Below are 13,190 nucleotides of genomic sequence, written 5' to 3'. Positions count from 1 at the left end.
TTGCTTGAATCCAGTGGCAAAGTGAGCAAGGGACTCACGTCTGAGCATACCCTGCCAACTTATGGCGAACAAAGCGGTACAAAAGGGGGTGGTGATGGACGGAGCATCAGAACCAATCAAACACTCGCACTCAGTCAGCAGATCTGGGTTTGATCCATCACCGTTCTTTAGCCCACTCTACCACCCCAGTTTGGACGGTCTTTCAACTATAAAGCCATGCACTGTTTTCCACTCCAACAGAGGGAGAATGAGGGCATACATTTTTTTTTAACTTAAGGTTATTTTAGATTTTCATGAAAATGAATCCGTCTCCTTGCTGGTTTTCTTCAGTAACCCCCTCCAGCAGAGACCTCATTACATTTTCTAGATGCAAGTCCCGAAATTATGCATAGACAGAATAAGAGTTGAGGACATCTAACCAACGTTTTGTGAAATAAGGTCCACTTTGTACTGTACTAGCTACTTCCAAACAATCTATCTCAAGGTGAATAGTTTCTTGCATTTTGCCTGCTACATATTTGCCAACAAACCTCCTAATGTGGCAAACACAGAGGTCATTCGATGGATAGATATTTGTAGAGCTGCTACATAAAAGTTTAGCTATCTTAAATTACTACATTGGTTCAAGCTACAGGATGTCCAAAAACACTTTCAAGCTGCTGTCAAAACCTCTTTGTTTGGGGTGTCTTGTCTTGGTAGTTTAAGAATCTCCATTCTGTTGCCATTTAAAGGAAGAGACCTCTGGTTGTTTTAGAGATAAGCTTGTGATTCTTTTCTGCAGTCTTAACTTCTCATTAGGATCCTATGATAAAGAAGAAAATGGTACTTACTTGCAATCCTAGTTCTGCATCACAGGAATTTTCATTGAAATTCATGAAAAACCTTTCCTACTGCTGTCTCTACTTTTCAAAGGCAGGGAGTTTGTCATTGTTACATTGGTATAAGTTCCTCAAAAAGAAATGAGACTGTTAGACAACTGCCAGTTCAATGGACACTGGGATGTGGCTGCTGCTGGCTTCAACACATTTTCAGCTTCTTTTTGCATTCTATCAGGCTACTTTTTTCCCTTTTTCAGATTTACACTTTAGAGCTTTGGGTTGCTCAGGACAGCAGTATAGAGTTTTTTGCAATGCTGTCTTGTGTACAAAATTGGGAATTCGTAGGAAAATTAGCTCATGTAGGCTATAAAGGGTGCAACCCCATACGAAAATGCTAGATCTTACTACTTTTATATGTACATTCTATTTTATGGATTTACAGTGTTACAGGATTCCCCCACGCTGGCGGTAATATGCTACGTTCATTAGTTCAACGAAGATTGCTACGATGCAGAACTATGATTTCAAGTAAATAAAAGTTCCTGACTCTCGTCGTTGTTAGTATTATTATTAGTATTAGAGATTTGTAGAGCGCATGGCTACTGTAACAGGGTTTCCCAGCGCTAAGTGCATCATGTTGAATCGCTCGAACTAGCGCCACTCACAAGCTCAGAAAGTCCAGTTTATGGGGATTTCCTGTCATCACTGTCATCCCACCAGTTCCTCAGTCATTGGTCAGAAAAGGCCCACTGATTAATTCCATTTTCTTTTTTTAATGAATGGATCTTGCAAGGTTGTGCATTGGTGCAAAGGAGGTGGATGTAGAGCATATGATGCGCACATACATGCAGCAATCAAAGCTCTGTAGTACTTGCAGTAGAAGAAGTCCCATGTCACTCCTCCAGGTGGTAGACCACTCACAAGTTGATAATGGAATAATAGCACATTGTGTAACAATGTCTTTACCTGAGTAGAAGCCGTAAGAAGCAAAGCTCTCTCTTTAACCTACCCAACATTTTTAACGAAAGGGAGCTTTAAAAACAGATTGGTAAAATAGTTGCTTAATTTAACTACCATTGCCATTGTTAATCTTTATTTCGGCTCAAAGGCCATAAAAGCAGCATAAGTTATCACAATACACAAATAAAATAGGCGAATTAAATCACAGTTATAAAATATTGCGTAACATTTAAAGAGATCAGAACTCAATATTGAACTATAAAAAATTCCTGCGTTTTAGCCACATAGCATTTAAAAACCGGGAAACTGCAAATACTATTGGGGGTTGGGTATCATATTTCAGGACTCTCATTGCATGCTCACACTCTCTAAAACCAAGATTTATACAGATGGGCTTAACCCAACATTTTCTTTGAATATGATAGATAGGACAAAAAAAGAAAACGTGTTTTTCGTCCTCCAGACTGGAGCCACAAGCCGGACAGGCGGTGCTATTATTTAAGGCCCACCTGGAGGTAAACAATCTAAGTGGCAAGCATCCCAATCTCAGTTGGCAGTAAAGCTTCCTAGCAACCGGGGGACTGACCAGATCTAGGAATTCCTCTCTCCTATAATTGTCTTTAATTTGTAGGAACTCGGTCGTCAACCTCCCGGACTCAGCACGTTCATGTAAACACATGAGATGATGGTTTCTGGCCTGTTCGGCTAATTTTGCTTTTGGTAGGGCCGGGCTCGAAGTCTCTGGGGAAGTACATAGTTCAGGTAGACCAATCTTAATGCAGGCATCCTTAATAAAACTCAACCAGGGAATGTTCTTTAGCTTTAATAGGGGCCAAACCCCCATAAATTCCTCCCGATAAGAACCCAGCTCTGCATTAGACCAAAGTCTCTTCCAATATACTAGTGGGCGCAGCATTACCACTTGGTCCATAGGTATCAGGCCGAGATCCAGCCTGATAGGGATCAACGGGGAGCTAGACGGTAAGCCCAGCAAACTCCTCACGAAAGAATTTTCAGTCCTACTTAGACTGTTCTTGAATGACCCCACAATTCTGCTCCATAGATGGACGCAGCTCTCACTTGGGTCCTATAGATTTCAATCGCTGGTCCCACTGGTTTGGAGACCGAGCCTCTGAATACTTGTGAGATTCCACCAGTGGTTTGGGCAAGTTTCAACACAGAGTTGGCAATTTGTCCCCCCATCCAAAGTTTTCTTGCAGGATAATCCCCAGATAACTGAACGTTGTCACCCGCTCAAGGTATACGCCGTTCAGAACTGGGTTTGGCCGTGTATGCTTGGGGGGGTTGAGGATCATAAATTTAGTTTTAGCTAAATTGATCTCTAAGCCCCTTTCAGCGCAGAAATCCACAAAGCCATCCAAGATGCGCTGGATGCCAGTTGACGTTCGGGACAACAACAAAGTATCGTCAGCGAACATCAACGCTGGCACCAGGCCCGTGGCGAGTCTTGGCGCATCTGTATCCCTGATACCCTCCAGGTGTTTAATGAGCCCGTTAATATATAGACAGAATAGCGTGGGTGCCAACACGCATCCTTGTCGGACTCCACAGTTTACGGGGAAGCGGGAGGACAGGTCGCCATGTTTTCCACATCTGACCTGGGCGAAATTTTTCCTGTGGAGTCTGCTCACAATATCCAGAAGATACAAGAGCCTGAAGCACCTTCCACAGTTTTTCTCGCGGTACCAGGTCAAATGCCGACCTCAGATCAACAAAAATGAGGTAGAGGCTGCCACCCTCTAGATACATGGTCTTCCAGTGAATGATCTGAAGTCGAAAGATCTGGTCAACAGTGGAAATACCCTCTCTGAAACCCGCTTGCAAAAGGCTTAGGATGTTGTTTTCCGACTCCCAGGACTGTAATTGTGTGATGTCAATTAAGCTGATAGGCCTATAATTTGAAGGTTGTAAAGGACAGCCTTTCTTGAATATCGGAACGATTTCTGCACTCTGGAAGTTGCGCAACCATCAAAATAGAGTTGAATAGAGCACAAAGGTACGGGACCCAGATCTTTGGTTCCGAGCGATAGAGGTCGCCAGGGATTTTGTCCAATCCCGGCGCTTTGTTGGGTATCAGCAGGCGTATGGTCGATTCCACCTCCTTTGGTGTTATTGCCAAAATGGCTTCTGCTTGAGAAGCAAGTCTAGTAGGGGAAGTGGATATAGGTAATATATTGTCGTTTGGGTCGGAATAGAGGCCCCCATAGAGGCCCCCATAATGAACTTCCCATACCGCTGCGGATATGTTTGGGAATGAGGTGGTACCAGGTTCTTTCCTACCCGTACTAACAATGGTCCAAAAACCCTTAAAGTCTTTGGCCTGCAAGGTTGACCTCAGCTCCTCCCTTGTCTCGGCCTCCCATGCCTTTCTAGCCCTTTCTAAAGTTTGTTTATGCCTTGCCCTCAAAGATTTTATTCTGCCTTTGTCCAAGGCTTTGATTGCAAAGAGCAAATCGCGCTTTGATTTCCTGCACTCGGCAGAATACCACAGATGCCTTTTGGGCAGATGGGGCCTCGCATTCCCCTGCGAACAAAACACCTTCGACAGTTTTTCCACTAGCTGTAGGTGAATACCTGTAGGTCCAATCACCTGTTCTGTGTTAATTCGATTTGAACCAACCTCAGACATTTCAAGAAGATGGGGTAGGGCGAGGCGATAGATCTCTGCCATTTTGTTTGTACTTGCAACAATACGGGGCCATCTAACCCTTCGTCCATTGTTGCGCAAGATTAAAGGTTGCGCAAATGTAGGTGATATGGTGTTTTGACTAGTGCTACTGATGCCCCAGCTACCTGGTTTGAATGTGGCAACCAAAGCATTGTGATCGCTGTCAACGCGTTCAATCACATTAAAATCGAGAACCATGTCCCACAATCGTGTTTGAATGAGAATGTAATCGAGTATAGAGGTTTGTCCGATTCTATTAAAGGTGGCTCGACCAGGTCTATCAGAGTCAAATCTCCCATTACATGCCCTCAAAGATAATGAGAGAGTAAGAGCCGAGATCTGAAGAACCAAAGGGGTCCAGGCTTTGACCATGGGGAGCATCGGATCGGGGATGTTCCGGTGTTCGTATGCGGCAGATGGATCATCTAGGACCGACACACTGAGTGGTTCATATTGGCAGTTAAAATCGCCGCCCACAATTAGAGTATCCGGGATCCAAAGACAGGATAAATTTGTTTAGCTGCTCAATAACCGTGGATTCCCGACCACCCCGGGAAGGTCTAGAGTAAACATTTAGGAGAGCCAAATAGTTGTTCTTAGGCAGCTCAAGCAACACACATAGAATGTCATCAAGGTTGGTGTTGAGTTGTCTTGCCGTAGCGCCCAGGTGGAGACCCACCCAGGTAGTGAGGCCTCCGGAAGGTCTGCCCTTACCACCAGTTACTGCTAGTGTGCTAAAAGATGCAAAGCCTGCTCTTTGAAAATTTTCTAAGGCCCATGTCTCTTGCATTAGGCAGATATCAAAATTGTCTATAAAAGAGCCCCAATCTTCGCACATCAATTTGTTTTTGAGACCTGCCACATTCCAAGAGAGCAAGCAAAAACTCGACTTTAATTTGGTTGTTTTTGGGAGGCTGGTCAGCAACGGGACTTGTGTTTAGTGGTAAGTTAGTTAACCTACTCGGGGTTTCCTGCCCAATCCCATTTGACAAGTCGACCAATTCTATCCGCCCCCCAAGACTGAATTGGGCTTCAGAGCACTACAGTTTGGACGTCAATCCACCTGATCGAGGGTACTAAATCTATTAGTGTGCTGGAAAGCTTCTAGCGGAGGTGGGCCGAATCGGTCAAAGATCTGAATTCCATTAGTGAAGCAAGGGGGGGGTAGTCCAACCCTACCAATTCTCCTTCTGTCTACCCTCCCCCTGTAAGAGGCATCAATACCACAGTTCTGGGGTCCCGGGTAGAAATAGGTGAGTGGAAGGGCTCTGATTGCTGTGTGGGAGCTAAAATAGGGGCCCGACTGAAATGTGCAGATATACCTAGCAGTGTTTGGATTCCTGAAGTTTATTACTACGCAATCGCCCGGGATATCCTTAGGTCTGCTGCCTACCCAATTTATCCTCCTTACGAATAATAACTCGCTTGTACACTGGTTCGGGAGGGGTTTGTTACAATTTAGCCAGTGCATGCATTTGTTCTTTAAATCAAAGAGGGACTCCCTTGATCCATGGCTCAGGGAGGGGACACCGGCAAGGACCACCGCGTACGGGGCAGATTCAGGAGGAAGGTTCAAGCAGGGTAAATTCGAGTCGGGGAAGGGCCCTGGCTGGATGCGTGGGGTATGATCAGTGCCACTTGGCTCATTTAGCTGGATGCTAGTAGCAAGGGGCAACCCGCTCCTTAGATTCGCTGCGACAGATGGTGGGGGAAGAACACACGGGGCTATATGGAACTCATTAGCCAGAGCCGGGACTTGGCTCGACGGAATGGGACGTTCTATTGTATCTGCCACTGCATTAGATGAATTAAGAGCGGAATAAGCAGTCTCAGCAGCATTTTCTTTAGTTCCCCCTCTATCCTCTGACCCCATGGCCCTAGACAATAGAGACAACATTGATTCCAGATTTAGGAGTCTGTTTTCCAGAGAATCAAGTCTATTGCAGATAGGGCGACAGGTCGCAGTTAATAACTGTTCCATTCTTAGCCAGTAGTCGTTGTTCAGTGCAGAACCTTTCAAGACCTCAGGACCTCCAGCCGGCGAGTCAGCGTTAAGCACAGGCTCGAGAGTACCCGTGTTTTGCCGTTTCTGGGTTTTTGGTCTTTTGTTAGGCAGCACTGTGTCACCCCGCTTGCGTTTCGCCACCTTTCCTGACGGCTTGACAGAAGTAGCATCAGAACGTAGAGGTTGGCCAGATCTAGTTGTTCCTTCATTGGTCGTAGATATACGAGCGTCAGATCCGTAGGAGGCGCCTTGTTCGGACACAGACCAAACATTACTGGTTGCCGTTACAGCTACATTTTCATGTTCACTCAGCAGTGGTACGCTAATAACGGGAGCTGTAGCAGACAAGTTTATAGCTACTGGTGACTTTACAAAAGCGATACTACCCAATGAGGAACGTTTGTTTTGCTCAAGATCAAGAGAGAGTCTTTTCTCAGTGAGTTCAATTTCTTTCTGTAGGACAGACGCAGCTCTCGTGATGAAACTGTCCAGAGTCCCAACTACTCCTGCCCCTCTAAGGGACTTACGACCCTTCTTCACACCAGCGGAGGCCATTGAATGGTATATGGGTAGGTCAAATGCACACCTCCGTACCGGTAATAAATCACGTTAGCGACTAGACACAGCGACTCCAGAGTTAAAGCAACTCACCGGCAACTTTTACTCTTACCCCATAACACGCAGCTCACATAGGGAACCAAGGGGGGTGCCCCGTCCCGGCCTCTGTCGGTCTCTGACGGGCACAGACGGGCCCGCCCTTGTCCCGGGCTTCGCCCGCGCTGCGTTCCGCGCTGCGGAAATGCGTGGGCGGAAGTATGAGGGTGCGCAGGGGGCGGGGTTTCGAGGAAGAGGCAGGCAGCGGGAAAGTGGAGGGCTGCTGGGCCTCGCAGTCCTCAGTCCAGGTATCCTTGTACACCAACACCAACTCCGGGCTTACGAGCGGCACCCCGCTCACAATACAATCACTATCCTTCTGTTGACACCTGGATGCGTTCAATAGAAAAATCTACTCAACATGGAGGGCCTGCTGGTGGAATATAAAGCTCCAAGCTGTGACACCTGCTGGTTGCCAATGCCGGGGCAAGCAGGGTTCTTTAAAATGTTAAATGGGAAACGCGCGAAAATGAAATTTAACTACCAGTTTCCGCATTTTAGACTTCTAAAATATTGCATGCATACATATGTAACTGAAGGCTACCGAGCATTCGGCCTTCACTTGCTGAGCTTATCAGCTTATCTGGACTCTCCCGGCGAGAACAGAAGACTTTGCTTTTATATTTAACATAGGCCTTGTTGTTTAAACAGATATGTACGTGTGAACATCTTTGAAACTCAAAACAGGCCTTCTTTAGTCTTTTTTTCTTAAAATAAGTTTTGTGGATATAAATAGAAGAATGATGGTAGGATTGCTATAAGATCGTAAACTAAATATGTTGGAGTTTTTCCCTTTTACGCTTTAAAAAATATTGCAGCTACCATTCTGTTTGTTTTTATTGTAGTTACATGTCGTATTGTGTGCACCAGGGTAGGTTTTGATTTTAAAAATAAATCTTGGAAATGTATCCTTTGTTTCCTAGTGTGGTATTTCATAATGAAAGAGCGTTTGGCTATGTCTGTATGTACAGCTGTGGACCTGCCTTTTGTGTGTTTTATGTGCTCTATGGCCTTTATAGGCCGAATAAAGAGTTATTTATGGTTGGTTGAATGAAAGAGTGTTTGGGTTCCACTGATTTTCCCTATATTGTGTCATGGGATTGATCATTACCTGACGCTTATTTCATTCCGTTTTTGCTCAGTTGCTTGTGGAGTGGTTTCAGTCTTCCTGTTTTGGGCCTACGATAGAGGTGCCTTACATGTAAGAAAAGGGAAGGTTAGGGCCTGGCAAATGGGTGCACTTGTCGAGTCAACGTGGCAGTTCAAAACTGCACGCAGACAATGCAGTGGCAAGTCAGAGATACCTTTTCAGGGCTACTCATGTGGGTGACACAATCAGTGCTTCAGGCCCACTAGTAGTTGTTGATTTACAGGCCCTAGCACACTTCAGTGCACTGTACTAGGGACTTACCAGTGAATCAAATATGCCAATCAGGGAGAACCAATTGTAACAACTATTTATACAGGAAGCACTTGCACTTTGACATTGATCAGCAGTGGCAAAGTGCCCAAAGCATCTAAGCCAACAAAAACGAAATCCAGCACAGCCTCCAAAATACAGGAGGTAGAGGCAAAAAGTCCAAGGAACCCACACCAAAGATGCCAAGTCTAACAGGTTGGCACATTGATTGACTCCTTGGTGCCAGGAGATTGAGAAAACCAAACTCTGTGTTCTAGAATAATCTAGAAACAAATCGGTATGAGATTCAGTTGTATGTTAATGGGAATTGAGGTGATTGCCTTATGTCCATTGCACACCGTGTTTAGGGCTTCACCCCCTCCAATTTACATCTTAAACATAAATTAAATGTTAGGTATGCTTGAATGATTTTCTTTATTTGTATCCTGTTAATGTATTGATTGCATTACTTGAAACATCATTTAAAAAATATATTTTTTGCCTTTGCATACACTTGTTTTAGACTGTTTGTAAACAAAGTATTCATCACAATTTGTGATTCTTGTTTTTTCCTCTGTGCATTTCCAACTCATTAGTTGATCATCAGGATAAATAGGAATAAACAAAATAATTGTTTGAAATACATTGAGGTTTTAACTTTAAAGGCTTAAATGGGAGGGTGTGAAGTTGAAACCTGTTTTCCACTTGCCCAATGAGAACAGTTAACATTTGATATCTGATTAACTGGAAAAAGGAAAATGTTCATAATGTTGACATCCAGAGAGAGCAAATTTTCCAAAGCAAAAGTACGTACCAGCACAGCCATGTTTTAGGGTGCATTAAGTTATGGCCCAGTTTTGGGGATCATTCAGCAGTGCTTTTTATAGTTGTATACATTTAACAGCAATAACGGGTACACCTTACAAAAATATTAGTTTAATTAATGATGGGTGTCTTCAGTTTTTATTAATTATGTATTTTTGTGAGCTTTGTATTTTTTTTTATGTGATGTTTTGTGTTGGCTGGTGCCTAGGATAATTTGTTGTTCGAGGCATGTGTGGCTGTAGATACACATGCTGTGAATACTCCTGCCATCTAGTGTTGACCCCAAATGTGTACAAGTTGTTTTTCTGTAAAGAAGTTTGGCTGTTTATGTGCATTATCTTTTCCTCCGTTGTTAGATTGTTTTCTATCCACGTCAGGTTCGGACATGTGCGTCCGTGCACTGGTTCGACACTGTCGTGGTGCTCTTTGGTCTGACCGGATTCCTCCCCTCAGTCGGTATTATTCTTCAATCGCACCTCCTTTACGCTTCGTCTCGGGTTGACGATTGCTACTGCGCTCGAGTGGGATTGCGGATTGACCGTGGGCCCACATGGGCTTGCCCTTTTGGGCCTCCCTCTGTCTTGGCCGTGCCTCTCCACCATATCTCGGCGGTGATGGAACGGACACCATTCAGATACTGTCCTCGTTGCCAGGAAAGATATCTATGAAGCTCAGGTCTGTAATTTGTGCCTCTTCCCCGGAGTACAACAAGATCGCCTACGATGCCTACCACTCATTCCGTTCTGTGATTGTCGAGCTCGTCAACTCGAGATGTCATCCAGGAGCAGTGACGACGCTCCAGACCTTTTCGGTCCCAAGGATATCGAGGGGGAAAATCATCCACAACCCTCAGCTGCAAATTTAGAAACTTTATTCCAGTGCGGCTCTGAGCTGGAAATCAAAGATCTTCTACCAGCCCATAAGTCTGTAAGTACAGCACCCCTTCCCCTTAAACACCACTCTCAAGTCAAGCAGCTCGCAACCAAAGAGCACCCAGACACTCAGCCTTTCTTCTTTTCCCCTTTTGCATGGACATCTCTCTATACTTCACTTTGCTTCACATTTCATCCTCGCCCTCCATGCAGAAAAAGCAATCTAACACTAGAGCAGATGACCATGCTTATTACCAGCATGAGGAGGAGTCACAGTGGCTTGTGACTCGAAATACTTCTTCGAAGAAAAACAACTTGCACGCATCCGGGCCTAACGCTAGATGGCAGGAGTATGCACAGAATGTGAATCTACAGCACTACATATCACGAACAGAGGCTTACAGAGTAAGTAACATTTTCCTTTCCTTACATGTTCTCAGTTTTAAAATGTATGCCCACATTTTTGGTTCTTCCTAGAAAACATTTAGGCTACAAATTTGAGACATTTTCGCCAAACTTCATTGTTTTATCTAGGTGTTGCCAAATATGGGTACAAAGGATTACTACCAAGTAGAATTCTGGTCATGAAATAGCAATGTTTTGATATGTGAACAAGTTTGAGTACGCTTTAAAATTGCTGAAATTGATAGTAGACTGGAGCAAATATGTTGGCAGTATTTTTTTTTTGAAGTTTCCTTTAGTTTAAACATTGTAAATCTTTTGTGCTTAAGGTTTGCAGGGTAGTTCCAATTCTCACACATTTTACTGTAGTAAAGATATTGATGCACATTGTACTGTTTTTCAATTAGGAAATGACCTCACTACTTATCTAAAACTTAAGTACTGCAATGGGAAGTTTATGGCAATTTAATTTCAATATTATAATTGTTGGAACACTTACTGTTATTCTTTTTCTCTCTCATACATACTTAATGCTCATAAGTTGCCATCCTGTGGGCGACTTCCTGACTCTGTTTTGAAAAGAGTCTTGGGCCTAGCTACAGGAATTAGTGTTCATAGAGTGGTTGATCATTAGAGCCGTGGTACTTGGCCACAGATGATGCGCTAGGCTGTTTTACACAAACTATAGTCATGTAATCCAAAAGGGTAAGCAAAATCCCTTAGGGTATTCCTACAAGATTAATTAAGTAGGGTGCCTAGTTTTCAAAAGTATTCAAATTGGAATGAGTGTTTAGGTTGCATCACTTCAACAATTATACAAAGTCTGACATTTGTAAATAGTTAGGATTACTTTAATACATTTTAGATTTTTTTTAAAGTTGGACTTGTTAATTAAATGTCACTAACTTCTAATTTTTCAAAATGTTTTATTGCTAGAAGATTTTATTTTCTAAGAATTTTATTTAGAATCTTTAGAATTAGAAGTCTTTTGGCATAGGTTATCACTGAGTCTTAAACCCTTAAGTTGTAACAAATGTTGGAATAAGTTTATTCCATTTTTAAGTATTGGAGATCTGAAATTAATGCCTGTTGAGCAGTAGCTTACTAAAATGTGTTCTGTAGACCTTTTGAACATGTTGAACATATTACGTTCAACGTTTAGCGGATTTAACTTCAAACAAATTGCAAGTTCTAAGTTGCTTAAGTAAAGTATTAAACAGTTGCAAATGTTTTTGATTAAGTTTAACCTGCTTAAACCATGTAGCAATTTAAGACCCAGCAAAACTCTGATAAGAATTGGAATTTTCAAAGTCGTAGCACATAAAATGTGAGTTGCCCTGCTCATAGTGAAGCTAGAATGAGACGAGCGAGCCTGTGTTCCAAAGTCTGTTGAAAATGTGCCATACATGTATCACAGTTTCAAGTCAAAGATAATTGAAGTTTAGGGCATAAATCTAAACTCTTTACTTGGGCTAAACACTGAAGTTGTTCAACATCTCATATTTGTTAATATTTTACAGTGGGGAAAGGGACAGCGAGCGCAAGTTAGTTATCCATCTCAATATGTTCTTTTTCCCTATTTTATGTCTTCTATTTCTGTAAGAAACAAGTTATTAAGTGCTCTAAAAACTCTATATACAACAAGATATTCATTAAAGCACTGCTAGTGACGACAGATTGAATAGAGTATTCCTAGTGCTAGGATTTACTGATTAAAACTGTTGAGGCAATCATGGGCAATGTACGGGCCAAACAACTCAGACCTGATCCAACATCTTGACCCACTCTCCCGTCCCATTTATCAACCATTGTAACTAATTAAATTACCAATGACAAAACACATCCATTCTACACATTAAAAGAACCACAAATACACTGATGCCTAAAATCTAGTAATATGCATTGTAAGTTTTGAGAATCAATGTATTTGTAGCTCCAGTGTGTAATAATCAAATCCTTGAAACCGGGCCTGGAAGTCAACTGGTTCAGAAAGAGCTGAGGCCTTACTAAGGGTGGAACGTGTGCTGCATGTAGTACTCGTAACCCAATGCAAAATAATCTGTAAGATCAAAGCTGTAAGAGAATATTATACTGACTATAGAGTATCAAGGACAGGGGGCACTACTGGGAATAATGTATCCTGAATGGAGAACTAAGATTTTATCCCTGGGCATGTAACTGAAAAATGTCTTATTTTGTTTGCATTTCAGCGCCATGGGTACAGTTGTGTTGGATGGACAGATTTTTGTGTGTGGGGGATATGATGGAAACTCTTCTCTCAATTCTGTCGAGTCATATTCCCCAGAAACAGACAAGTAAGAATTTGACTTTTGTTATGAATAAGAAATGTGATTTTGTCTATAAAATGTCTTCCGGTTTCCATATCCAATACAGTTTTGGTGAATTTGATCATTTTCTTATTCGTACAATTTTGTGTTTCTTAGATTTTACAAGATTTCTGAGAATCTTTGTAGAGAATTAAACTATTGATTGGTCCAACACAAGTAATGTACTCGTATGCTTTCAGTGACTCATGTAACCCCTCCTCAGAAATTAATGAAATGAA

General features: G+C 42.7%; 1 protein-coding gene across 4 annotated transcripts in view; it reads left to right on the top strand.

The window, feature by feature from the left end:
• The window catches only part of KLHL18 (kelch like family member 18), a 244,474-nt gene that overhangs the window by 186,548 nt on the left and 44,736 nt on the right, over nucleotides 1-13,190 (top strand). For all 4 annotated transcript variants that reach the window (XM_085628737.1, XM_085628736.1, XM_085628739.1 and 1 more), the window contains one exon: nucleotides 12,835-12,939. In XM_085628737.1, the coding sequence (XP_085484863.1) occupies nucleotides 12,835-12,939 (105 nt within the window). The remainder of the gene's footprint in view (nucleotides 1-12,834; nucleotides 12,940-13,190) is intronic.

Source organism: Triturus cristatus, chromosome 10 (genome assembly GCF_964204655.1).
Source record: "Triturus cristatus chromosome 10, aTriCri1.1, whole genome shotgun sequence".
Lineage (NCBI taxonomy): Eukaryota > Metazoa > Chordata > Amphibia > Caudata > Salamandridae > Triturus > Triturus cristatus.
The sequence above is the reverse complement of the archived record's forward strand: the minus strand, read 5'-3'. Positions and strand labels throughout refer to the sequence as shown.